Source organism: Gymnogyps californianus, chromosome 3 (genome assembly GCF_018139145.2).
Source record: "Gymnogyps californianus isolate 813 chromosome 3, ASM1813914v2, whole genome shotgun sequence".
NCBI classification, from domain to species: domain Eukaryota; kingdom Metazoa; phylum Chordata; class Aves; order Accipitriformes; family Cathartidae; genus Gymnogyps; species Gymnogyps californianus.
In genome coordinates this window covers 29076002-29103518 of record NC_059473.1, presented here as the reverse complement: position 1 = coordinate 29103518, position 27517 = coordinate 29076002, and the positions used below count along the sequence as shown (strand labels likewise).

Sequence of the window (27517 nt, the reverse complement as noted above, 5' to 3'; positions counted from 1 at the left end):
TATCTTTTTACTATGCAGTTTTGTATTTTGGGTGTGAAAACTTGTTTCTATTTAAATACATGTTTAGGGTAGAAGCATTCAGAAATAAACCAAATAATGTGTTGTAACTTATAAAATAGGTAGAACTGACTAATGCCAGTCTTCATATTCAAATCCATCTCTGAACAGTCTATAATTCCGTTCTCCCCACTTTTTAAAAATCTGGGTCAGTACCAAGATATACTTAAATTTGGACTGAATGAATAAACAGCTCTTTTTATTAAAAATAATAACAGAAATGCTTAATAAATATTAATTTTGTAGTTCAATATTGTATATTATCTACTGCCTCAGACTAAATTGCTAGTGTAATATTAAAATGATTAATTTTGTAAATGTTAAACTGAAGACACCTACAGCAGTTCATCAGTCAGAGTCAAAATCCATTTCTTTCCAGGATTTAGAGGCATTTCTTTTGTATTGTTCAAGTTCCTAAAATAGAAACATACATACATATTAATCTAATCTCCTCATTAATAAAAGTCGTGATACATACATTAGCCACTTGAATGTTTAAAGCATGTACAAACATTTTTCACTGTAGAAAAAAATGTACTATATATATTTTTATCTTTAACAAAATTATACTAAAAGTGCTATAAATTTTGCCACATTTGCTCTCGTATAGGGAGCTGGATTTTATTTATTTATTTAGACCTAGATACTTTATAGGGAAGAAGAAATTTTGTGTCTTGTCTTAGACATTCAGTTTGAGAAACCAGGCTCCCTATGAACATACAAAAACGTAACACTACATGTGTTTTAAGAACAGAAACTAGAATTACCCAACAGAAACTACTGTTTCATACACATGAAGTCAGGGCCTTTCAAGAAGCAAAACGGATTGGTAATTCCTTAAGATTACGGAAAAGAAACTAGAAGAACAAAGCCTACTTTTTTTTTTTTTTTTCCAGCACAGGACTGAAATGAACTTCTGTAAGCTTATATGTCACCAGTGGTGATAACTTAGAGAGCTACCAGTGAACCTTAGAAACCCCTGCAGAACACAGGCTTGTCCAGAAAGCAGTAAGCAGAAATATATTTTAGAGGAATGCAATGGGTGTTTAGGAAATCGACATACAATATCTCTTCAATCTATGGTACTGGATATTTGTGGAAATATTATTCATCATTGCTTGAGGTTTTTCAGGAAGTGTATTACTCATGACAGACAATGATGCCATGGTTTTTTGTTTAGTTTTTCAATTAGTAGGTAAAATATTCTTTCAGGTGCTACTGTTTAGCAGATTGAAAAGTTAGCATCTGTGTGTAAAAATAAAATGCAAACCCAATGTGGTAATTAAAATTATGCATCTTCTAGATAGTAATTAGATTGTTAAAAGCACACAGAGGCTCAAATTGTGGAGGTATAAATAAAGCAAATTAGGTATGAAAGATGAGGCAGTCTAGATTATGCTATACATGACATCACTTGAGTACTAGAAAGGTAGACAAATGACCTTGTTTCACTCAAAAGTGCTGCTGGGAATTTTGAAGCCTATAATAAAAGGTTCTAGCAACATTACCAAACAACAATTTCATCTTCTGAATTTTATGTAGTGGTGCATACTGTCAGCAATTATTTCTGAAGATTTTTTCAGCAAAAATTAATTTAGAAAGCACTATGATTGCTTTTTGTTCATTTAAGAATATGAAGGCTTCCAGCGTATTTGCAGGAAGATGATACTCTAATGAGGTACTGTTAGACCTAACCATGTACTGCTTGCAATACAAAAAAAGTCAGCATAGCTTACTTAGATCAGGAAAAGAGGTGGACTTAAACCAGTGATTAGTATATATGTAGCAAAGAACCTCAAAAGTGGGCATGTGTTTTATATGATTGCTATTCTGATTTTAATAGAATGGACTTAGAGTAAGGGAGGTTTCCCTGCAGGTATACAGATACCAGCACTGACAAAAGTAACAAAATTCACACCTGGTGAATTTAATAGAAGTATTAATTCTCAATCCAGAGCACAGAGGGAGGAAGAAGAAAATAAAGGGCAGAGCAACAAAGAAATCATCATCTACAAATTGTATGAAAATAATAAATGGAATTTTCTCTCTCTCAGGAAATAACTGCAGCAGCTTTGTCAGCAGCACCACAGATTTATGAGCAGTAAGAGGATTTTTAATTAGTGCATATTCTTCATGATGCTTGCAGGAGTCTAGTTTTACAGTTAAGTATCTCATAGATGACTGACAGAACATATTGTGTCTAGTCTAAATCTAGTCAGTTGCATTATTAAATACAACTCTAGTACTACTGAACTGTTCTATCTCTAAGCCAGTCTTTACCCAGTATTTTTGCTCCCTCATTATTAATATAAAGTAATTATGATCTTGTAACATACTAATCTGTTGGAAACTTGCCAACAGTTAGGAATAGAAAGAATACTGTGATATTTTAAGGAGCACATGTAACCTGATTTATGCTAAGTAAATAATTTCAATTCTAACAACTGTCTCAAAGGCTACAGGAAGGGGTAAAATTAGACAATGAAGTTTTACATGTAATGACAATGCTATCTGAGGGTCAAGTCTACAGGTGTTGCCTAAATAATTAACCTTACAGATTTATCATCTGACTAAACTCTTTCAAGAAAGAGGCAGATAATTTAGCAGAATTTATTTTGCTGTAATTTTAGCTAGCTAGAAAGCAATTCAGTGTAAAGACAATTCAAAACAATACAGAAATGCAAAGTATCAAAACCACAGCATATATTAAAACTGTATAGCTATTCCACTACATACAGAAGTACAGAACAAAATGATAAATATTTACTTTGGAGACATATCTAGGTAGGACTAACATTTAAACAATGAGAGATGAAAGAAAACAAAAAAAAGGGATTAAAGGGGAGAATACTGAAAAAAAAAAATCTTTAACAAATTCAGTGATTCAGGAGGAAAAATGCTGTCAGGAAAGTACACTTCCTTAGTTTTCATGTAAAATAGGAAGTAACATAAATCACTGTAAGTCAGAAATGTAATGGAAAAATCTTTCAAATACAGCTTAAAGATCACTCGAGAGACCCTTTTGAAAAAGGGTACCTTCCTGTTCATAAAGTCCTACACTACAAACATAAGCAGAATTCTAGAATATACTGTAACTATACAATCAATCAGCTAAGAGATCCTCTCTCCAAACTGAAAGAAGATCCTACGAAAGAGTATATCTCAAAGTATGCCAAAAATGTTCCCGCTAGCATTATGCTTCCTTCGTTTTCTGGGTACCAACTGTACGGGGCACAGATCAGATTTACAAAGAATTAACAATTGCAATTTAAATGTGCTTTCAATGTGCTCTGAGTGCTTTAAACATTATTAGTGCTAGCAACTTGTCCTAGATGTCTCAACACTGGCTTAAAGTGGATTTTTAACATTTTTTTTAATCTTAATGCTTCTGTACTTCTGTGTTTCTGTATAGTCTTCATCTGTCAAATGGGGAAGATCACACCTAATCTCATAAAGGGATTGGGAAGAAAGACTTAACTGATGTTTGTGAGGCACTCGGATAAGATAACATTACCACACATTCTCAGAGAAAAAAAATTAATACTTTTGTGTTCATTGAAGTGTCTGAATGGCAGGTTGAGAAATAAGGTACACAAAGAATAAGAATGATGAAAAGAAATACTGAACAATTGAATCGAGACATCAGCAAAATAGTATATGATCATGTAATTAAAGACAATACTATAATGTCTACAAACAAGGAGGAAAAATTAAGATTGTATGAAAAGCCTTAATTGTTGCATTTCCTCAGTTCTGAGGGACTGATATGACTTTAACTTTTTTTCATGCAGTTTCTTACTGAAAGTGCCCTCAATCTGGAACATGGTGAAAATAACCAAGTACTGAAACAAGGATTAAAAATCTTAAGCACCTAAACTTCAGTAGGAAATTTAATAACAGTGCTCTAATAATGCTCTTTAAGTTGGTTTAAAAAAAAAATAATCTTTTGTACCCATATGGACATGCTGTCATGTGAAAACGAGAAAGCTTATTCTTGGCAGCTGAGTAAACATCCGAAATAACTTTTTCTCCACAATATGAAGACTAGCACTTATCTTCCTCTTATTGAGAAAATGAAAGATGCTACTGCTCTGTTACCCATGTTAAGCTGCCTGTCATACTTCTCTGCCCAGTAACACTGGTCTGACCAAGGAGGTTCATTGCACAATATGCCATCTTCTGTTTTGTTGAATGAGATGATTGAAATGGTCTCCTCAAGTAAATTCTGCAATATGGTCATGTCAGCAAAGTATGCTGAAAAAATATGGCTCTTGTTCTGTTGGCCAGCACAGTCCCCATCTCAGACAGCTGCAGATCTGACACCACAATGACTTTTAGTTGTGAATGACAGTTAATTAGATCACTCCTATTTTAGAGGAAATAGGACTACGCTTCCTTGCGAAATGTTATAGAACCTCCCCTTCTGCTGTTCATGACTTTTTAAAAGTCTTAACAGTTACAGCCCTGTCCGTTGAGATCTGCTTCCATTACTTCTTGTTAGCTGACACCAAACGGCACCAGGCATCTACTTTTTTTGGAGTATATTTTATGGCATTAGGCTTCAGCTAAAACTGGCACCAATCCCCAAAGTAATACCTTTGTGTAACAAGGACCAGTCAGCGTGAACTTCGGCATTGCGTGACACTGACTTGTTAAGTGCCTGACTGGGAGGCTATCCAATTCTTTGAGCTCAAGGTTAGCTTTATCATTTGCTTCAATGAATGAAGCTGCAGTCAAATGTCCAGATGAAAAAGGTCCAAGCACCTATTTTGAGTATTAGCAGTACAAGGCATAAGAGGATAGCTAAGACCTGAAACAAACAAAAACCTTTGAAAAGACATCTTGGAGTACTTACTTACCTCTGTGGTAGAGAGCGTTTCTAAAGGAAACGGAGCAGACTCCGTTTGCCATCTGCCATCTCACTGCCACAAACATTTAGAAGGAACTAAGGAACAAGACTTTCATGCAGTCATAGGTGCTCACAGATGCAAGCGGTATATGTGCAGCTCTAATTGACAATATTATTTTGAAAGATCTCACTCTCATTCAATCTACCTGTGTACCTAAAATGAAATTAAGGTGACCTTAAAGCATCAAAAGCCAAAAAGCTAGCAGAGAATGGAGAGAAATGGATGACAAGTTTGCCATGTTGTTTATGTTTTACGTGGACTGTATGAAGAGTTAACAGCAAGCTACATATTTAAGGCCTAATAAATATGCAAAATGAATGCTTTTCTTCAATCTTGAAAGGCCTGCAAAGAGCACAAAATTCCAGTAATTCTCAGAGAATCTGCTAGTTAAGAAATACATTAAAAATGTAAATTCCAAAAAGATCCCTGGTGCTGTATTCTGTCTCTCAGAGCTTAACTAACTCCAGAGAATGAAAAAGGAGTAAACAATTGCAACAGCACTATTTGATATAAACCTGCACATTGTATGTCTGTGGGGTAAGAACTAGGAACAGAATTCTGAAAAGCTGTAAGTGAGAAAGAGACATGTGCTCTATCTTGAACAAAGGCACAGTGAGGAAAAAATAGCCTCAGAGAGCTTTCCAGAGCAAAAAGGTCTAGAAATAGAGTAGTATGTCTCATAGTTAACTCTGAAAATACTAAGGAGGCAAAATAATCTGGTCTAAAAGAAAACACTCGTGTGGCAGAATGCTGATGAGCTGGACTCTTAACTTCTACAGCCAAAAAGTGTCTCAGATAAATACTAGCTGACAGCTAGGACACGGGAGTGAGCCAGGTACTTTCTTGTTTCTGTACTTTTTTTTTTTTTTTAAAAACTGTTTTCTAATTTTATACTCGAGAATTTAACCTTTTACTCTGCTGGAGCATACAAACCCTAGCTGCAGACAAACCCTTCAACCAAGGTTACAAAGTTGGAATTGATTTAATTAAACTCTGTATTGCCACAGTTATCTATAAAGCTATTTATTACAGTATTATTGAGCAGTCCTGACCAAGACTGCGTCAGTCAGGTATGCTAGTTCTTCTATCAGACTCAGTGACAGGGGCTATATTTTGTTTCTGTTGCTATGTTTTTGGGTTTATTTTTCCTTTAAAGCTTATCTTTGAGATAAACAAGCAAACTGGTTATCACCTAGAGTCCAAAGTGGCATATTAATTAACCGAAAGTAACCGAGAAAAATTATAACATGCACTTAAATTATTTTAAAATACACATTGTTGTAATATGAAACTTTCATTTTGTGTTATGTCCCATGATTTCATTAGCAGCATGTTGCATATTAAACATCTTAATATACCGTTCCTCCTACACAATAGATATCATGAGACTCTATAAAGAATGTCATTTAAAATGTTGCTTTAAAAACAGGATTTTTGTGCCACTCTTCATATAACTGGGAAATCCAAAGACACTTCAAGAATCACTGCAACTACAGAGTTCTTTTCTTTTAGATGTATATTGCTATCTTGGTGCATTTCAAATTGAATGAAATTCTTGGAGTATAAAACATTTTAATAATGTGCAAATAATCTTGTAAAAATTGAACTTCATGATAGAGAAGTTTAGGAAATAGCTGCAGATAACAAAAGTAATTTTCTCTTTAATGCTCAAATTACTTGTAGTAGTCCAACTAAAAGAAGCTACACTGGTTTGCAATGCCCTTGAACAGATTAAGATTCTAAAAGCTTGTCTCTTGTTTAAAAAACAGAAAATTAATAATTTCCTGTATGATTTAATCAACGCATACCAGTATCTTCTTTTGCAAGATGTATTATCTAAAAATAACAAACCTAGTACACCATGTAGTTATTTTGAGATATATAGATATACTGAGTATGAGATTACATTATAAATTCCGAAAGCAATGTGCTTTACAAATTTTAATGATTTCTAAGACTGCTCTTGATGTAACGGAAATTCAGAACTGATGCCTACATTAACAGGATATTACAGGTAATGTGCAAGTTCAAAGACTGCAGGGGATTCTTGAAATTGCTTTATTCTTTTACATTATTAATGTATTTCTTTGGATCAGGGTTTACTGCCTTATGCAATCTAAGTCAACTCTGCAAAAACGTGATGGCAGTAATAATCTAATCCTTTGGCTTTCTTTTACAAGCATGCAAAAAGATGAAATTTGCCATGGTATTTTAGGGTTAGTTGAGATTAACTGCAGTGCAGTTCAATAAAACTGCCTTTCATCTTAAGAGCTGGGGTCTGTAAAAGCATGTGAGATCTAGACTGGTACAATCCATCATCTTAAAGCACTGTTAGAAAAACCTCCTTTAACCGCCGTAACTTGTTCCACAAAGAAGTTAAATGGTGTACAAATAGCCCCCATATAAGCTGTGAGAATACAGTGGAAGGTTTCTCAGTCATTCTAGCAAAGAATTTGCTGTGTGTGAAACAAATTAATCTATATGAAATAGAGAGTTTCTAGACTCAGTATGTGATACTTCTTCCAAACAAAGAAAAATATACAAATCTTGGATTGATTTTAACAGACCCGTACCTATGATATCAACGAAGACTATATACAGTATTTCTACTCACGTGATGTTATACACTGATATCTATAAGGCAATGTTCTAACCTTTGTCTAGTTTGCCACAGAACTTTTCTATAAAATTAATTCACCACAAATGTAGGGAAATGCAGAAACACTTCAAAATTAATAAGAAAAAATAAAAACCCTTTCCCCACTAAAGGTCTTTCCTGGAATTCAGGGGTTAAGCCAAATATCACTATGTGGAATACTTCTGTTCACTCTGTTTAAGATAAAATGTACATAGCCTGCAAACTCGAGTCAGAAACGTTATCATCTCGGTACCTTTCCAGTTTAAATAAAAAGTTTTGAAGGAGAAAGACAAAAATGAAAAAAGTAAACAGCCCCCACCCCAAAACTTGATACTGCTTCCTAGACTTTCTGCTAGTCAACACCCAAATGAGAGTACAGGGTGCAGAAATGAAGAAATTACTGCCAAGACAGCTTCACAGCTTTGCTTCAATATTATTTTAGTGAAATAATTCTGGAAGAGAGTTGGAGGGAAAATCTGAATTATTCATTTCTAAAGAAACCACAGAGCCAAAACTTTGAGATCTAACAATGCTCTACCGGCTTAATGTCTACCAATGGAAAAAAAACCCAACCAACTACTAAGCTGAAAGCTAAAGCTGAAGTTACTTAAAGGCAAAAAGGGGACTACAAGTATATTCTACAATTAATTCAGCAACGCTGGTGGTTCTGGAATACCTGACTGTGAACAGCAATTGGAGAACTACCACACACCTGGTTTTTCTGAGCTCTCATGACATCAATTTCATACTCGGCATATTGTAAATCCTCTGCAGGGTCCTTGGTATCTTGTAAATCACAGAAACTCTAGAAGAAGAAATGAGAAAAACCCAAATGATAAAATTTATCTTCTGTTCTTTTAACAAGAAAATGCCACGCTGTAGGTCTAATGGAAGTACTTGCTTTTAATACAAACTTATTAAAATCTTGCATTTCTGGAAGAATTTTGTGCTATAGGACACAGATTAGATAAAAAAAAAAATCTTAGCTTGGTAAAATGATGAGAAAGTAATAGTGCGGTTAGATCTTAAAGGAAAGAAAATATTCTTATTTGGTAGTTATTTATTATTCTCTCCTCAAAATGAAAATATCCTTTCTAGCCTATGACATTTGGGCATAGTTAGGGCTGCTCTTGCTTGAGCATTTAATACTCAAGCCTAGAATTCAGTTCTGGTTACCAGAAGTGTTAGTTCAATAGCTGAGAAATTGATTACTATCTTTTTGCCAAATAATACCTGAATTTTCATTTACTAACCTTGAGGGAGCTATAACTTTAATTCCAAAGAAGCAAATACACTATAGAAAGAAACACTATCAAATAAAGAACTTCTTTTTTGAATGTTGTCCTGCACATTTCTCCTTACTCATAACAAATGGAAAGTAGCAAGAAGGCAATCATAGAAATGATGGAATAAAATAAAGCAGAATTATACTTATTATTAGATGAGGCGATGGAAAAAGAAATTTACAATGCATAAAAACAGCTTTAAAGTTTAAAGCACATTTTGGAACCAAACCAGAAGACTGGGAATCTACTTGGCAAATCTTCTTTAAATCTTCTTTAATTAGACTGATACCTTAGAACACTGATGGAGCTTGCAAGATGAGAAATTTATTCATTTCTCCAGCTGTTTCAGGGGGAGTTCAGGAGTTACTGGGTGGGTGCTGGTGGTGGGGGAATGTTTGTTTATTGTGTTTTAAAAGGCTGTGAGGAAAAATGACATGAAAAATAACAGTTTCTGAAAAGTAAAGTTTAGTCTTTATCATGTTGGGGCATGCTGTACTGAGAACGGCATCTTAATGATAATTTATTCTGGTCACAAACCACCTGAAATAATTTGATATGTAGCTTTGATATGTAGCAGTCAAGTGAGTGGGAAAGGGTGAATTCAGACTCCTTCTCACCAAGAATGGAGATCCATAGACTGAAAACTATAAAAAGCCCAGTTTGTGCACCATAATTTGAGGCACAATTTCATAGCCCTGACTGACTTGTTGCCTGCCCAAGTAAGCCGTAGGGCAGGAAATGGACAGGGATAAAGAACTGTGATACAGTCTAGTACACAAGGAGAAAGCAGCAGCCTGTATTTGCTCAGGTCAGATAGAAAAGAATTTTGATTTCCTAACAGCAGCAATTACTTTTATTGAAAAGAAGTATTTGGGGGTTTGCCTCTTGGGACCAGAAACTTCTGAAATATGTACAAGATTTATCACTACATAGGTGCCAAGGGATTCTAATTACCTTGCAAATCTAAACGCTTCCCATAGCAAAACGACAGATTTTGGCAAGGAACTCTAACACGCTCGCCTCATTCAAAGTCTCATGCCCTAGGAGAACAAGGGTCAGCAGCTTGCTGCAGCCAGGAAGAGCTCTCCCCTTGGAACATCACTGCCATTTGGTTTAGGTATTAGGGGATATGTCACCTTATAAAATTCCAAAAATGTTGTGTATAGCTTGTCTCTCATTATAATGAAAGGCAATGGTGTAACTTTGGAAAAAACAGAGGGTTACATCAGTACTTTCATTATTACTAAATGTAGGAAGGTGACTGAAGATGTAGAAGCTAATAATCAAAGCACCACTACATACCAATCTGTATCTTTTAAAAATGTATGAATTAATGAGGTTAGAAGAAACAGAACTGCTAAGTGAGACTGAAATTCCAGTCACTGGACTTGAAAGACAAGAGTTAGTAGTGATATTACTACTATTCTATGAGAAAAGAAGCTATGCAGCAGACATGTAAATACCTGCCTTGGGAGGAAATGTTTTCTCAAATACTTTTTTCCACAGTTCCAAAGGTGTGTTTGCACGCATCTTTCCAATATCACTATCAGAGGCAGGTGGTGGTCCTAAGGATTACAGCACAGCACAAAGTGATACAAGTATGTTGTCATAACAACATAAATTATCAAATAATTTTGGATAATGATCTATCTAATTTAATATTTTATCTTCTGCAGTGACAAGCTGCAACAAGTCTGAAAAAACATTGACCTCCTACCATGAAACGGGCTGAGTGGTATTGCATATTTTATTTTCTTTCAGATCTAAGCTTGTTGGTACTTTACTATTTGAAGTAGTCCCAATACTTTATTAAACTACCTAACAAACCTGCACAAGTAATTCTCAATAATATAAATACTGACCCATAATTTTAAACTTTCTAAGCCATTTCCTTCAATCAGTTTTAAAACTGATGCACTATAATGTAACTTTATTTTTTATTTGCTTAAATTTTTTTTCTCATTTTCAAAAACAGTTAAGCAACAAACACAATGAACAGGAAATGTCCTAACCTATTTGGCTCAGCGAATCCAGGCCTGCTGGTATAAACAGAGGTTTGCTGTGATCCACTGATACAGACTTGCTAAACAGAAAAAAGAAAATGGATCAAATGAACATTTAGCCATCAACGAAAAAAGACCATTATTCTAGCCAAGACTAGACTCTTACTGGGCTTTGCATACAAATACATGTAAATAAAAATCTACTCAATTCTAGTGGTGACCATGTTTCTAATCCATCAGTTTTGGGATCAAACCCAAGCAGTTATCACTGTCCTGTGCAGAGATAGGCAGCTGAGACATAGGAGTCAAAGTCCATGAACAAGAATCTTTCAGAGATCACATTTAAGGGAAAAAAAAAAAATGTTCTGGTGATTAAAATATTTTTTATTAAGTACTTCTAGACTCTGGGCAAGACATTTAATAGTTGGACAATAATTACGTTACCTTTTATCATAGCCAAATGCCAAGTGATTAATAAGAACACGGGCTTTCAGCAGGAGAGCCTCAGATTTACTGGTAAACTAAATGAATCAGAAAACAAAATATACATTATGATCTTCCATCATAGAAATATTACATTATGTCATCTACATAGAGGATTTCAGATAGAGCCTGGCTAATTCCTGACCTCAATAAATTTGGTATATGTTCACTGAATTTACTAGAATAAAAATCTCACCTTCCCTTTCCAAAACATGAATGTATTTGTCACTGAATATATAGATCAAGAAAGATCAAATGAAAAATAGCATAAATAAAGATTAAAGAATAAATTTTAAAATATTGATTCAAAACTTCTGAAGTATGCACATTAAGAGACACAAATCTTTTGCCCAAGACTACTGAGTTATTAGGATTTTAAACTACATAAAAAATTATCCATAATACCATAAACATTTAGAAATGTAATGAATAACTATAAAATTGTTCACACATCATAAAAGCAGCTTGATAGTGGCAGAACTGGTACAGATTTATCAGAAAGCAGCTCCCAGAATATCTTCTCAAACAACATGCTTATTCCTGTCTAAGGGCTTTTGTATCCTAACAGATTCATGTCTTTGAGAAAAGTCAGATCCCTACTGTGGGAAATTAAGTTTCTCCCACTCATTTCAATGGGAATCAGGATTTAGCAGCCAAAGAGTTTTAGGCTCCTACAATAATGCTTAAATACTTTTTAAAAAAAAAATTTAAATCAAGACAGTTATATTCTCCGTTAACAAAAGATGAATTCATGTGTCAACGTACAAAAGCTGTACAATTTTACATGGATGCAAAAGGAAATGCTGTAATTATAATAATTTAAAGCAAACATAAGTTGTTTGGTAATCAAAATAAGCCACTACTAATATTATTTATTACATAAGTGATGGTTGATACAATTAGAACCATTTTCTGATGTTGAGAGAGCCCAAGAGGCAGCTTTTTTGGATTATGAACCTGAGCATGGATGTTTCTGCCTTTAGTCAGAAGATGATCTGCCAATCTCAAAATCAATTTATATACCCACATAAATACTTCATTGTCCTCATGGTTGGCAGTTCCTACTCATTACTGTAAAAAATTCCCTGCCTTTATTCTTCAGCACTGTAAGTCTGGTGATCTGGTATGCTTAAACTGCTGTGAAGATGAGCCCTTGGACCTAAGTTTTTAAATCTACCGAAGCCAGGTCACTAGACATAAGTTCATGCTCTACCAAAAAGGCCAGTTCTCTAATTCTATCTAGGGTGACCACTTTTGCCCATCCTCCTTTCTTGTACCAGAAAAATTTTGCCAGACATGCAGTAAACTCAATATGGGAACTGAGTTGCTAACACATAACTATTGTTACTTAGTTTTTGCTGATACTGGGAATTATGTAGTTAGTTTGTTCACAAGGTATATCCATCCATCCCCTGCCAATACCTGTAACCCCTTTGACAGATCAGCTCGTGAAGAAAGCTACTGTAAAACCAGTTAAATACCATTTTCTCAAGTTTTACATTTCTACTTTTTAAAATATTGTTTTATAACACAAATATTGCTCATCTTCTCTATCCTTAGTTAGAAAGTGAATATACACACCACTAATGATGCTCCATAATAATGTGAAACAAATCGAAGCGTCTTGCTTATTATTTTCCTCATTTCAGAGTCAAATTCCTGAAAAAGTTGATATTGGAACATATACGTAAGAAACAAACTCCAAAATATTACAGCTAGAACTTTTCATTTTTTGTATAAACTGCAATGCACTTAGGCTACAATATATGAGGCTTTCAGCTGTCAGCATAATTATATCTTAAGACAGAATCAGTAACAGCCTACTCTGAAAAGAAGTGTCACAATTTCCCTTTGTTTCTTTTTTACAGAGGGAGCCTAATTCAGGCAATATGTTAGTCCAGAAAAAGTTTCTTAATTGGGAATGTGTATTCAATTTTCAATTAATTTGTTTCATTTCGTTTTAAATTTTTAGAAGTAGAAATACTGCCTACTAGAAGAATAAGGATTTTTTCTTTTTCTGTAAATATTTAACTTTCAGTAAACCTTTGGGTATATGCTTTCTAAATTGTAATACCTGCAAGATTTGAAAGGTGCATAAAAATACCTTTCCATCAATGTTTCTTTAATATAAGATCATACAGATGGCCTGCCCTGGATAAAGTGGGCGAAAACCTGGTCCCAAGGAAACCTGCAGGAGTCTGTCCATTAGGCTGTTATTCTGTGCTTATTACACAAGAGTCACTGATTTTTAAAAAGGTCATGGCTCAGCATAAAGCCTCAGTATGAAACAAGGCACAGTACCTTATTAATAAAGAATTAAGTAACTCAAAGAGTCAGCCAAGTATCAATGCACTGTGTAGTCATCCAGAGAAGCACAGGCTGCCAGCACAGCAGTTAAAAATCAAACATACCGTTCTAGTTTCTCATGATCAAGTGCTGCTGGAAAATTGAGTATGCATTTTTTTGGATTTTTAACATCCTGGGAGAGAAGCTAGCAGTACTATGACTTTTCTTTCCTCTCCTCCCTAAAAGATGAAATTACTTACTTGTCTCTCAAAACTTAAAAGTACTTTAAAAAAAGTTACAGACTGAAATGGTAGTTTACTGTTCGTGCTGCCACAACTACCAAAAAATCTGACCAGCTGACTTGAGAGATGCCCCTCTTTCACTGCCATAAACTTACAGCTGCTGTCAGAAGGGACACATGGAGCTGGATTTCTCTCATTATAAAAGAAAGTCATCAACATGATGTTTTCTTGCTTCCCTCTTTGGTCTGCAGCAACTTCTATCTCAACATTTTCCAAGTACATCTCAAAAATCATCAGTTTGGGAGTGTTTTGTGAAGGAATGACAGTATGCCCTCCATAATGCTGTTGGATGGAAAGACTTTTTTGTGGTAGAAGGCTGACTGGCCATACTTTTGTTCAAATGATTACTATTATATTACCACGATTTTAGTATATAGAATCTTTACCAGGAATCTTTTAATTATTTAAAAAAAAAAAAAAGTATTACTTACATGAAAAATATCATATTTGCTTCCAATTATCACCAAGGGTATTGGAAAAGGGTCAACTAACTCATAATCCTATTAAATAGATATATGACAGTTAAGCATTATAAACAAATTGTAGAAGATTGCAACTGTTAAAACAACTGAAAAGGGTTAACATTAATTCACAAAAGACAAGCTCTATTTTTTCAAACCTTAAGTTAGATGAATAAATGTTAATGCAGTATCCATACCATATTCTACAATTTTCTCATTTTCTTCATAAATGGTCAGGAAATAATCCCTCTGAGCAGTCAGAACACTTACTGGCAAAAAAGGGCTCTTACATTATATACTCCAGCTCCAACATTAGATGGGAAGAGAAGAGATGAAAAACCTCATATATTCACAGAACAACTGCCAGATTGGATTGGTAGAACTGGCTTTTTGACACATTCCCCCTCCTTGCATCATATCCAAGGTAATACAGACAAAAGCTCAAGAAAATTAAGCTGAATGATTTGCTCGTGTCACGCATTTGTCCTCCCCACATCACATTTTCCAAACTCTTAAAAAATATTGAATGTGATTTTCAAATGTTTGATATCAGCAGAAAGAGAAAATGTCACCTAAGAACCATGAAAACGCAAATCAATACCAACGGACAAAAACAGCTCTGGGTGTAGATTTAACTGTTAAATAGCTAACTTCTGATAAAAGTTTTAATAAGTAGATGACAATAATTCTCAAGTTATCTGGAAGGTTTTCCTGTAGTCCACATGAAATGAGACAATCCCCTCGTGTTCACGCAATTATTTGGTTCAAGCTGCTTTGGTTACAACAGAGTGGAAAAGAGATGTGTTGTAGCAGAGGTTGACCTAACTGTTCCCTTCTAAAACTGGTTATTTCACATACAGGTTAAATGACAGTCAGTATATTGGCAAGAAGCTGCACATACTGAAAATCCTCTATTTTGAGAGGAAAAATAATGGCTTCACTCATACACTGTCAAGGCAACAGCTTTGAGCAAAATTATCATAACTTAAAACTGGGTGTATAGAATATAGAAATGAAAAAATAAGCTTTAGTTTCTTAACTAAGAAAAAACTAATTCGGGATAACATCAGAAACATTAAAACTGGCATACTGAACCCTATTCATCTTTTGACTATGGAATTAATTTTTGGCTATGGACTACTTTAGATGCATCCAGCCTTTTTAAACAAGGTCTGCAATTGATATGCTTTATCATCATAGCCAATAGTTCTTTATCCAGGCCAATGGAATATATCTAATCCTTAAAAAAAACCTCGAAGAACCTCATCAATTCTTGTTTATCATAAAAATACGTTTAGCTATAAAAAGGCAAATAAAAATCTGCGTAAACTGTCATTTACTTTGACTATAAAAGATAGTATTTTCTCCCACAAAACTGACATAATTTTTTCTTGAACAATGATGAAAGTAAAAAGAGAACCGAGGAGTAACATAACATTTTGTTTGCATCCCTTCTGGTTTTGATCATGAAGGCTGAATAGAAATTCTAGTTTAGAAGGTGTAATTGTGTTCCCTACAGGGCAAGTATAAGAAGTCTTCTCTTCTTAACAATTAATGGCATTAATCTTTTTACTTATTGAAAAAAGCTTGCAGTTTTCTGATATGTAAGCCCCTATATGTAAACTTGACACTGTGGTCATGATTTATTGCCAAGTGTGATTATAGGCATTTTCTTTTTGTGAATTACCTTCTCTAAAAGTAAAAAACAAAATCATAATCCAGCAGATCTCAAACTCTACTCTAAATCTACTGAGTGTTGCATGTGTTGCTTTCTCATGAATTTCAAGTTGCTTTTAAATTTTTGAGCTATATAAGCATTTGCTGTATTGCAGCATTTTATAAAAGTTACAGTAACTAGATTTATGTGCCAAGTCTTTGAATTGTTGAATACTTATTTATGCATTATATACACACAACATTTGCAGAGGTTTAATGCACAATGACTTTTCATTTCTATTGCGCATAATCTAGTTTAGCTTTTCCAGAGATTTAGTTAGCAATTATGTTTAAAGGACTGATGTTAACATTTCTGAAACTTTATAATTTAATTAGTTGTCAGATTATCAAAAGGCATTGAGTTTGTGATAGACATTTAAATAAATGCAAAGTATATAGTCATGTTGATGGCTGTTATAACTATATTCTTTGCTTAAATTTGTACCTTCAGCTAGTCTCTTGCTAGATGACTTTTGTACATTCTAGTTTTCATCTTCATTTTAAAAAGATGGGGGGGAGGGGGGGGAAGCAAACTGCTACTCTAAAACTATTTCTTTTGATTGGTGTAACATGCCATAACAATCACATTAGATATCTAACAAAAAGATATAAGAAACCTTCTTTCCTTGTTTCTGCTCTTATTGAATTTTTATTAAATTGCTATAATTTTCCAGTGAACAGGTTCATCTACATCAAATGGATTTTCAGTCATGCATAAAAATCTAAAAGAGTTGTTTATGATTTTGAAAAGCATTATCTTTAACTGTATAAAGGCCTGTGACATCTGGAGAAAATATTAGAAGTAACTTACTGGATGATCCCTCTGCAGATTGTTCCGCATCCTTTGTTTAATTTCAGTAGCTACTTCAGGATTTGTCTTTTCTAGTTTGGTTAAAATTTTGTTCACGTGGTTCCTGGTGACCTGCAGAAGTTTCTCCATAGTAGTCCAGAGTTCGTTAGGTTTGGACAGATCCAATACAAGAACTACAGCAAATGACCTATTAAAAAGGCATTATTTGGTCAAATCTCTAGTACACGAGACAATCAACATTTTCATATACAACCATACCTGTAGTACAAATGCTGAAAGCAGCAGATGTGAAAATACAAATGCTAAGATAGAATTAAACGTGACAGCAAAGGAAGATGGCTTTTAAGGATACTCTGAGCTCTGAAGAAACCCTTCCCTCGTCTCTTGTTCAGAACTATTACTTTGGCAACTTTCCATCAGAGGTTTTGGGGGGATTGTATATATCAAACTTTGTTTCTGGAGACTTTGTTTCAAAGCAATAGAATATGCAAATATCCTGAGCCCATTTAGCTCCTTCTTCCTGTATGACTGGGCACTTCTACTATCATGTATGCCTGACATCTCATAACTACAATCTCAGATGAAGCAACATTAGCAAATAGGATCTTTCCTAACCATTAATGTATTAGAAAGTTCTATACTTCCATTATTCTTTTGTAATATGAAATGGAAAAAACTGGTTATGGGCAATATTCTGTGCCATGGACTGTGCCAGTTAGCTGGAACCTCAAATGGGTGTATGAGAAAGTCTTCTGAAAGATAAATGGAAGAAGTCAGAGTACGCAAGACATACTTAGCAATTACCAGGCTTTTAAAGGTGGATTATGATGAGAAATGTTTTACATATAAACTCCTCTCCTTCCCAAACCCTGCCTCCCAAAACTCTTAACTGCATTAAAGTGCAACTGTAAAGAACATCGCAAATGCAGCCATTTGAATGGATGCAATCATTCTTTCACATTCCATCCTGACTTGAAAAAGGGGATTCCAGACCAGAGTGGTATTAGAAAGACTACAAAGCAAAGTGAATGTCCAATTTCACTTTAAAATGCTGTGGGGAAAAAAATCTGGTGAAAAGTCTCTTGGTGAAACTAGATATAGTTCATGGAACTTTTAAATAAGCAAATTGCTTGACTACAGAGAAATGAGAAAACCAGTGAAAAGTAATTATACTTAAGTTGAAATGGTAGAATTTTTGACTAGCATCTTAAAATATTGCCTTGTGAACAGAAGTGGTCTTACAGAACAATGTTGCTATCCCATCAAAGAATCTTAAGATCTTCCACATCAGAAGATTCCTTATCAGTAAAAAGGGAAGAAAAGACTGATGGAGGTGGAGCTCAGTTAACTTCATTTAGACAACAGCTGAAAAATGATGGTTGATTTTTTTCCCCCAAGCTCTTCTAGAAACAAAAAGCTTCACATGCCAGAAGTGTTTTTTTTTATTCCTTCTGTCTTAGTCTCTCACTATATAATGGCATTATCTCAATAGCCAAAACAGTAGCAAATGTACATGATAAAAACTGTATCCCTCCATTTTTTTTTCACAGAAGTTAAAGCTCACTACCAAAGAAATAAAGCAATGCATAATACAAAACGTATCTTTTGATCCTTTTCTCCCCTTCCACTTTCAACTCCATCTTCCCTAACCAGAAAAAACATAAAATGCACCCCCCATCACCTTCTCATTTCTTCATGCAACTCTTCATGCATTTCTTCTTCCTATGCTATTCCATTACTTTTATAGATTTTTCTCACTATATTATCTTAGTTCTCTCTAAATTCCTGTTTCCTTTTGTCTTCAAATAATTTCAATAGTTTTATTCCCTCTCAGAAACATCATCACTCTTGTATGATCTTCTTATCAGATGGTCACTTCACTTCCCAAAAATCCAGAGATTTTTTTTGTCACAATTTTTTGTCTTGTTTTTCACCCTAAAATACTGCCCCTCACAGAGACAGCATCTATGTTTGCATACAGAAGTAGGAAGCAAGATTTTATTTTTTGTATGCCCCCAAGCTGCTTTTTCTGCTCTTGCACTGAGCATAAAGATACTATGTCTTCTCTTTCTCTGTATTTCTTGTTCTACCTACTTAAGGCCAAGCGATTTTCTTCATGTTATTGCTTTCTCTTGTTGTTGGAGATTGCTAAGAACTTGGCTTATTAGGAGAGAACCGTGAAAAGGAAAGTCAAAGCAAAGTATCAGTGGTATTACAATGATTTTTAGAAAAAATCATAATGTTCCATCTTACATTTTGAAAGTTTTCCACAATAAAAGGTCTAGAGATTTACTTATGTTTGAAGGAAAGATGAAATTAACTTTGGAATTGTAATATTAATCACTTACCTTATATTGTTGCTAGTGATTGGTATTCGAATCAGTTCCAGTAATGAGGTTCCACCACCTAGTTCCCAAAAATGAGCTACATCTTTAGGCTGTAAAAGAGTTCCTTTATGTTAGAAACGGGTGCTTCCATGCCACGCCAAGAGATCTTTATCTGATAAACTGGCTTTTCATGCAAGTGACTCAGAACAAGAACATATATTATTTCACTAGTATTTTCTGAAAACCAAAACCAAATAAAAAACTCCCCATGTTCAAGAAATCCCATAGAACACTTACAAAAGACTCCTGGCATGCCTATGACTGTCTTGATAAATGACTACGGTAAAGTAAAAAAGTCAGGAAGCAGCGTGATTAAGGATAAACATAAAAAAATCAGGTTCTCTTCCCTTTGTTTATTGCCGCTCAAGACTAACGCTTTTTGAGAAGTTTGCAACTGGAAAAGTAATGAATTTCTACCTTTGCGTTTAGTTTCTGGGAAAAGTTTTAAGTGATTTTTATCTTTCAGAGTCAGATTTTCCACTCCCTGCTTCAGTAACAGAAACAGCAATTACCTGCAGCAATAGTTATTGCTGCTGGGCAGTGTTGTGCTGTGATGGGAATGGGTTCAATATTTCTGTTAACATAATCTGCAGTGCAAAATTTAGCGATATGGACACATAACCCCAAAATTTAATTATGATTTAACATCCTCCAAGATGACTGTTTCTCTCACAAGACTGGTTGTAAAGTATCTTCATTGGTTTGTACTCATTTTGCATTTTAAAGACAAAGTTAAAGGCATGCATACTATGTTACAATGGGAAAATAAAAGCACTCAATCACGGCAAACAAGGTAGTTTTTATCGATGAATCTGATTGCTTTGTGTTATACTTTGGTCTCTGATCTACTGTGTTTTAGTGAGAAGGAAAAACATACTACAGATTAAAATACAAAATTTAGCTAATTTTAATAAAATTATATTAAACCCCCTTTTTGTTTCACAAACAATAAGCTAAAAACCCTAAGATTCTTACACATAAAAATAAAACACATAGTATTTTTTACGTGTGTGTGTATATATGTAAAGATATGGTAAACTATACTTTCTGGATACTCACTGTATTGTGTCTCCTGGCCCTTCTTCCAAAAGTATACTCCAAGGCTAATGTTGGCTTTGGAATCTCTTCCCTACGCAAGGAAAAATAACTTCATTTTGTCAAGATCCTCTAAAGAAAGTTAATTCTACAGTTACTAAATTATATTTATCAGTCAGTTCAGAATTTGGCTTAGAAACAGCAGTACAGAGAGGGCACTTTAAGACAACAGGTCTCAGTTGCTGAAGACAGGAGAAGTAGCAGCACCAACCTGAATAGATGGCCACTGAAGCTCTCTAATACTGGAGAAGAAGGACTGAAGGGGTCAGATGACAGGTAGTAATGAAGGGAAATAAGTTTATCCATAAGTGATCAACCGGTCACAGAATACAACATCTGTATACATATATTATGAATTACCACACAATAGAAATATTTATGTAAAATTCTAACCCAGAGTTGAAAACTACTTTTAAAAGTTTAACACATACCTCTCCAGACACCTCAGTATAATAGTGGTCTTTCCCTGGAAATTAAAAACAAAGAAGAACCCTACTGTACTGTCATTAATGCATAAAAGTTGTATTGCTAAATGAAACTCACTCATTTAACATTCCAATAATAAAGTACCGGAAAAGTGTAAACTCATGTAACTGTTTGTAGCCTTATAGTGGAAACTTAACTGCCAACTTTCGGTCAGAATCAAGTTACACTACCATTATTATAATTACAAACTAATAGAGATGACAAATACAGTAATGGGAATAGTGTGCTTAAAATTAGACATTAGTGATCAACCTGGCCAACTCTGTTAAACTCTTCTAACAGTTCTTAATTATTAATAATACATTTATGTAATGTTTGGTTTCCTCTGCAATTAATTATTACCGATGAGATGGAAATAAAAAGAATGCTTAAAATACAAATAAACATACAGAAAAATATGTCTTTACACTGTTGAAATTCAGACACTGCGTACCATGCCACACTGAGGGGGCCAGCACTTCTACAGTTTACTCCTGTGTCCTTTCCCATCTCAAAAATCAGTGAATTTCAGGTAAATCTGAAAAGTCATTGTATTTTCTCTGAAAAAGGTATTTTAAAAATTGCCGATTAAGAGGTTGCACATATACCAATCCTTCTAAAATAAAAACTGTATTCTTAAAAATATGACTCACTTGGTCAAACAGGCAAATATTTCCTTATTTACTTTACAAATAAATGCTAACAGAAGAAAAATATGAAATTACTAATGACAAAACTTATGGGACAATGAGTTAAAACAACCTTAGGCATGCGGAATCATGAGTTTGCAATCACTGATAAGGCATGTTCAAATAGGTCTACATAATACAGACACAATTCATAGCAAGATGTCAAGGCCTCTATCTAGAACAAAATTGTTATCAATGCACTTAAATTGGATTGTTACCAATTGTTAAACCTTTACAAGGGGAAATTTGACATGTCAAACAATTAAAGAGAGTAGCATTATTTCCAGCAGTTACTTTTACAAAAATTAATGAAGCCAAACTCAAAGAATTAGCACATCATCGATAACACTGGTTGAAGTTTTGACTCTCCAAACCATAAACTTGAACTTCTGAATTGTAATAATGTCTAATTGGTCTACACTGTGGCATGCCCACTCTCTGCATAATCAGAACATGACGTATTTTGTCTTTAGAAGAATTAAATGGACCTTAATATCTGAAAATATCAGATATCTTCCCTGAGACAAACTATGTTCGCAAAGCACAGAACTGTACAGTATTTAGCGTTACCCCATTTTTGTTTCCCATAAATAATATTGATTTTTCCCAAACTTCCACACGCTTGCCATCATCATCCGGGTTTTCTCTCTTCTCCACTTCAGCTATAGCAAGATCCCATAAAGTATCACTAGTTGGAAAAAACAAAATAAGAGTGTCATTAGAGAAAAAAAAAAGGACCCTAGACCATAATTCCTGAAAATATCTTTTTAGATATTGATAAATGAAGGGTATTGTGGTTTATTAATATTTTTTTATTATTATTTCACATCACGTGCCTTCTGCTTGTCGAAGTACTTCTTCTAACAACACCAGGTTAAGTAAAATTCCTCAGGTAACCCCAACAGCCATTTGTGGCACACGCTGAGTAAATACCAGCTGTGTGGCGGGAGGCTTTGTTTTGAGTACGTTTAAGACACCTTTAAGAGGTTTTTTAACGATTCAGGCTTTTCACAGCACCCTGCAGCTCAGGCCGGCAGTCTCTGGAGTCGGGAGCTCCCGGACACCGGCACCGGAGGAGCCGGTCACGGGTCAGTGGGCTCGGGAGGGCTCAGGACCTGCCCTCGGTGTCCCGGGGAAGCTACTGCTCCGGGCAACGAGGGCTTCCCCTTCTCAGGCTCCCCGTGGCCACCTGAGGGGCAGCGGGGCTGGGTTAGGCCTCCCCCTCTTCTATGGGGTCCCTAACAGGAGCAAGCGGCTCCTCGCACCAAGGGCCAGGCGTTGCCCACATCCTGCCCCCGCCCCACTCGCTTTCGGGGGCAGAGGCCGAAACGGCCCCTCTTACGCCTCCGTCCCTCCCTTCCTCCCTTCTCCAGGCTGTCCTCCCCGGCCGCCGGCTCCTTCCCCACACGGCAGCAGGGGCGAACCCCCCTCACCGAACCCGGGCAGGGTTCCCCGTTACCTGGCCTTGGACATCGCTCCTCGGTGCCCGGGCCTGGCTCCCCGTCGCCATGGGAACCGCGCAGGGCACGCTGGGAGGTGTAGTTCCGCGGAGAGGGGGGGAGGGGATGGAAGCCGCTTCCCAGCGGGGCCGTGCCGCGGCTTCGCCCCGTCTTCCGGCCCGGCGATGGCGGCGCTGTCCTCGCCTCAGCTTTGCTCGCTGCCGCGGCGCTGTTCGGCGGCAGCGTGCGCGGCGCAGGGGTGCCCCCCGGAGCCGGCTGCAGTGCGGCGGGCGGGAGTTTCTCTGCCGGTTGTCCGCGCTGCGGCGGGCTCCGCCGCCTCGGGGGCCGCGGCCGCCGCGCCCCTGAGGTGAGTGAAGGCTCGCGGCGGTTCCGCCGAGGGGCCCGGCCGCCCCCGGAGCCCGGGAGTTGTTGGCGGGACCCGCAGCTGCCTCTGTTTTTCGGGTGCTGAAAATGGCGCCCCGCCTTACTACCAGAGTGAGCGGAGCTGGTGTGAGGGGTGGTGGAGTCGCTGGGTCCTTGGGGGACCTCGACTGTAGCCCTTATTGGGAAGAGGCAAAATACTTCAGCTGTGGAGAAAGCCAGGCGTGAATAAAGAAGTCATAAATGGCGGGAGTCTCTTATTTTACCTCAGCCTTAAGCATTGGCTCCTGATAAATTCATGTTCCCCAAGATAGCTTTGTTAACAGTGGAAGGAGTGAAACAAGACCTGAGATAGTTCCCGCCCCCTAATAAGTGAACTGTGTAAGAAAATAAGTAATTATTTTGCAGTTACTGGGGCATACAAATCAACGATTATAAATGTAACTAAAAGAAGTAAGATGCTGTAACAAACAGGAGACAGGGGCTAGATTGTTTCAAATAAGATCTGTCAACCAAAGATCAAATCCAAAGATCATGTTAGGGTTGGATTAGAAAGTAGGATTGCAAGGGTGTGGTAAAACAGCGGGATGACCCAGCAGATGAAACGGATATAGAATGTAGGTGAACCCAACAAGACAAGTCAAAAGCGTCCTACATCAGGGAAGTGACCCAAAATCCAGGACAGTAATTACAGCTGACCTTCTGAAGCTGAATAACTGCTTTGTGTCTTGAGAGACTAGAGAGAGAAAAACCTAAGTAAAATCCTCTCTTATCTGTTTGATCAAAACCAGGAAAGTGGCCTCATTCATAATGACTAACTCAGAATTAATTTTAACCGTTCCTTCCCCAAAGAAGGCTTATGTAGCCTTCCACAGACCCTAAGTAATACTTGTTCTTTAAATAAGAGGTTTTTCTAAGTTTAACTTGCATAATCACTCAGTTTCAATTCCAGAAGCTCTCATAGGGTTATTTTTGCTTGTCTTTATTTACTTCCAGGTTTTTACATGGATATTCTAAAGCACTTGCTAACCCCATATGGAAACCATGGTCTTGCTAATAAAAACCCAGAAAGAAACTTCATTGTTTAGTGTTGTACTGTGGCAAGTGATGCTGATGCCTTTCTAAGTACATTTCTTTCATCAATTTCATTTCAACAGAATGTTTCTGATATCTTGGTATATGAAGCCAGTGCTGATCTATTATCAGCAGTTAGAGGTGGTAAAAACCCTGGACAAAGCTGCTCTTGCTCTGCCCAAAGATAGCAAAACTAAGGCAGGAATTGCTCCTGGCACTATGATCTAGGCATATATGACTGCAACAGCAAGAGTGTTAAGACTAAAAAGCAAAGTATTCTTACAGTGATTTACTCACTGGCAGAGAGGTGGCAAGATGCTGCAGTACAAAACTGACCTGGGAAGCACAGTGTAAGGGTGTACAATTAGTAAGTTGTACTGAAGTCCAATCTAGAAATGAAATTGGAGTTTTCAGTATCTTAAGTTTCACCTTACTCAGTTTCCTGTGCCCTAAGAAACTGTAAAAAAATACTTTTTTCTTCCTAATTCATTATTACTGAGTTACTAATCACCTTAGTTAAAATTAACTCAAACTAATGGATTGCACTGAGCTGTATGGAGTATTAAAGCTCTTTTTACCTAAAGCTTTAAGTAAAAGTAAGTGATGCATTCCTTTATGCAAGGATGAATTTTTTTCCTTCAGGAAAAAATAAAAAATAAAACCTATAAAAACTGTGTTAGTCTGACAAGGAACTCCAACACCAAATACCTACCAGCCTTCTTTTATAGGGAAATACATGCCTCTATTTTAAATTTATATATAAACCAAATTTAAATCTAAAATAACAGAAAACGCTAATTTTGTGGACTGTATTGAAAACTCAAAGCTTTATCATTTGCCTGGTGTACTACAGAAGTAAATAGGTCTTGCTTGTTTTAGAAATGAGCAGTTTGGTTACTAATACTGCTGCACAAAAACTGACAAGGCAAAGTGAAGTTCAAGTAATATATTAATCTACATTGCATTCCAAATATTATTTTCAAATCAATGTGATTGTTTATACAGAGAGTTACCAATAATCTTTCAGTCATTATCAGGCTCAGATTCATTGACCATGTATACTGATTGTTGATACTGACCACTGGCTCAAAGCAAGCACAAAAGATGTTCTGAAGTTCATGATAGGAAGTCTCCTTGCATGTGCTAACACATTAATCTCATCCTAAGAATATTTTTACAACCTAGGTTCTGCAAGCCTTGAGCATGGGAAGTTCTTCAGCATCAGGCCCAGAAGTCGCTGCTCATTTGACAGCTCCCATCGTGTCATCACTGCTGAAGATTAGAAGGTGAGAAAGGTCTAGTTCCTACCTGGGCTTCAGTCATTAGGTAGCATGGTATGAATTGTTTTGGTGGATGACTCAATGTTAAGACTGAGATGTGGATCACTCATGAGGCTCGGGCTGGGTGGGGAAGGTGGAACAGATTATCTGCCTGGACTCTGAGATTTTCGGCTTTGCTGTCTTAGGTTGTGTGGTATCCTCTAAGCAGCTCTGGAACTAGATTAACATGGAACAAGTGCCCCTGAGACTTGCATAGCTGTGTTTGGAAGTGTGTTTGTATGTGTAAGAGACTTTACTTGCTGACTCTGTTAACTTGAAGGGAAGTGTCTGCTTGAGGAAGTTACTATCACTATGAAAACCTCACTCTTGCTAATCAAAATCCTGGAAGAAACGTCATTGTTTAATGTAGTGTTGTCACGGTAACTGTGATTCTGAGTGCATTTATTTCATAAAAATTAACACAGCATTTCTGGTAATGTGACTATATGGGATTAATGGTGACCTATAATGAGCAGTTAGTGGTATTAAGTCTGGAAAGTGCTGCCAAAAAAAAGGAAACTAATGCATGGATTGCTTCTGGCACTATGATGTAGGCATACACTGCAGCAGCAAGAGCTTAACACTACAAAGCAAAGCAATGCCTAGAGTTATCTACCCAAAAGCAGGCAGGAAGGTCATACTCTACTTCATAGATTGTATACTGCTTTATAAAACAGCTGTTTGTAAGGCAGTGTTAAGATTGTTTAAAAGACTCAAAATCTGCATATCAGCTGTTTGTATTATCATATTGTCTCCAAATTTAACAAAGATTTTAAAAACTACATGAACAAGCTCACTAGCAAAATGCTCCACTTTTTTTGCCTTCTAATAGAACCTGATCTGCCACATTCATTTAAAACTGGACTATTAGGAAAGAATTACTAGTTGGAGTATTCTAGGTTCACAGTTACCGTAACTTCATGATGACATGAAGATTTTTGTATTTGTAAATTGAAGTTTCTAATCATCATATTTGAGAAGCTTTAGACTATGACCTGAGTGTAACTGATGCAGTAGCATCTGTTTGAATTTGCAAACACCCTGCCCCCCTCAAATCTCTGAAAGTTAACTATTCTGATTGCAAAGGGATGTTAATTCCTAACTCAATTTCACCACGGTATCTGCATCGCTTCACGTGGGGTGCTGCACAAAAAGATGCTGCAGTTGGTGCCAAGGTCTCTTGTAGCTTCCAATATGCTTTCCTTGATGATGGCAGGAGAGCGGCTGCCCACTAGGAGGTAAACCTCCTGCTGCTGGCCCTGCCTCGTTGAAAGAGAAGGATCTAGTGCCACAACCACCACCAAAGCGTGAAAGTTGCCAGGAAGCTTTTTCTGCATTGCAAATGTGAAAGCACTTAGATATAGTATGTTTGCTATTTGCTTGTAATTTTCCAGACAAAGCATTGACCCATAGCACCATTCATAAAATGATGCTTGAGTCCTGCAGACTTAAGTAGCTGTGGCAGGACTTTGAGAGCTTTCAGAAGAAACGTGTTTATCAAGTCAGCCTGCCAGTCTGTCTTTCCACTTTTCAAGAGCATGTTCTTTTCACAATCTGTATCTCCCTTCCAACCTATTTTAATTCTTCGGGAGGATACTCCCTACCTTTCATAGACGGCAAACAGCTGAAAATTCCTTTTCTCTCAATATGAGTATGTATATATCTGAAATGTTTAAATGTCATAAAACAAAGGAGATTTTCAACCTTCAAAGATT

General features: G+C 36.3%; 1 protein-coding gene across 3 annotated transcripts; it reads right to left on the bottom strand.

The window, feature by feature from the left end:
- Window positions 1-239: 239 nt before the first annotated feature.
- DYNC2LI1 (dynein cytoplasmic 2 light intermediate chain 1) lies at window positions 240-23106 on the bottom strand. 3 transcript variants are annotated; one of them, XM_050894073.1, is made up of 13 exons: window positions 23049-23106; window positions 22160-22277; window positions 20867-20901; window positions 20400-20469; window positions 19302-19390; window positions 16954-17140; window positions 14397-14465; window positions 12959-13036; window positions 11339-11415; window positions 10904-10974; window positions 10359-10456; window positions 8282-8410; window positions 240-471 (listed from the first exon to the last, which is right to left on the bottom strand). In XM_050894073.1, exons 1-13 carry the CDS (start codon window positions 23060-23062, stop codon window positions 406-408), a joined length of 1101 nt encoding a protein of 366 aa, XP_050750030.1. In that variant the 5' UTR covers window positions 23063-23106; the 3' UTR covers window positions 240-405. The 3 variants fall into 3 exon arrangements, with proteins under 3 accessions (XP_050750030.1, XP_050750031.1, XP_050750032.1); XM_050894074.1 differs by having other exon boundaries at window positions 8318-8410; XM_050894075.1 differs by lacking the exon at window positions 240-471 and having other exon boundaries at window positions 8342-8410; window positions 10355-10456.
- Window positions 23107-27517: the final 4411 nt, after the last annotated feature.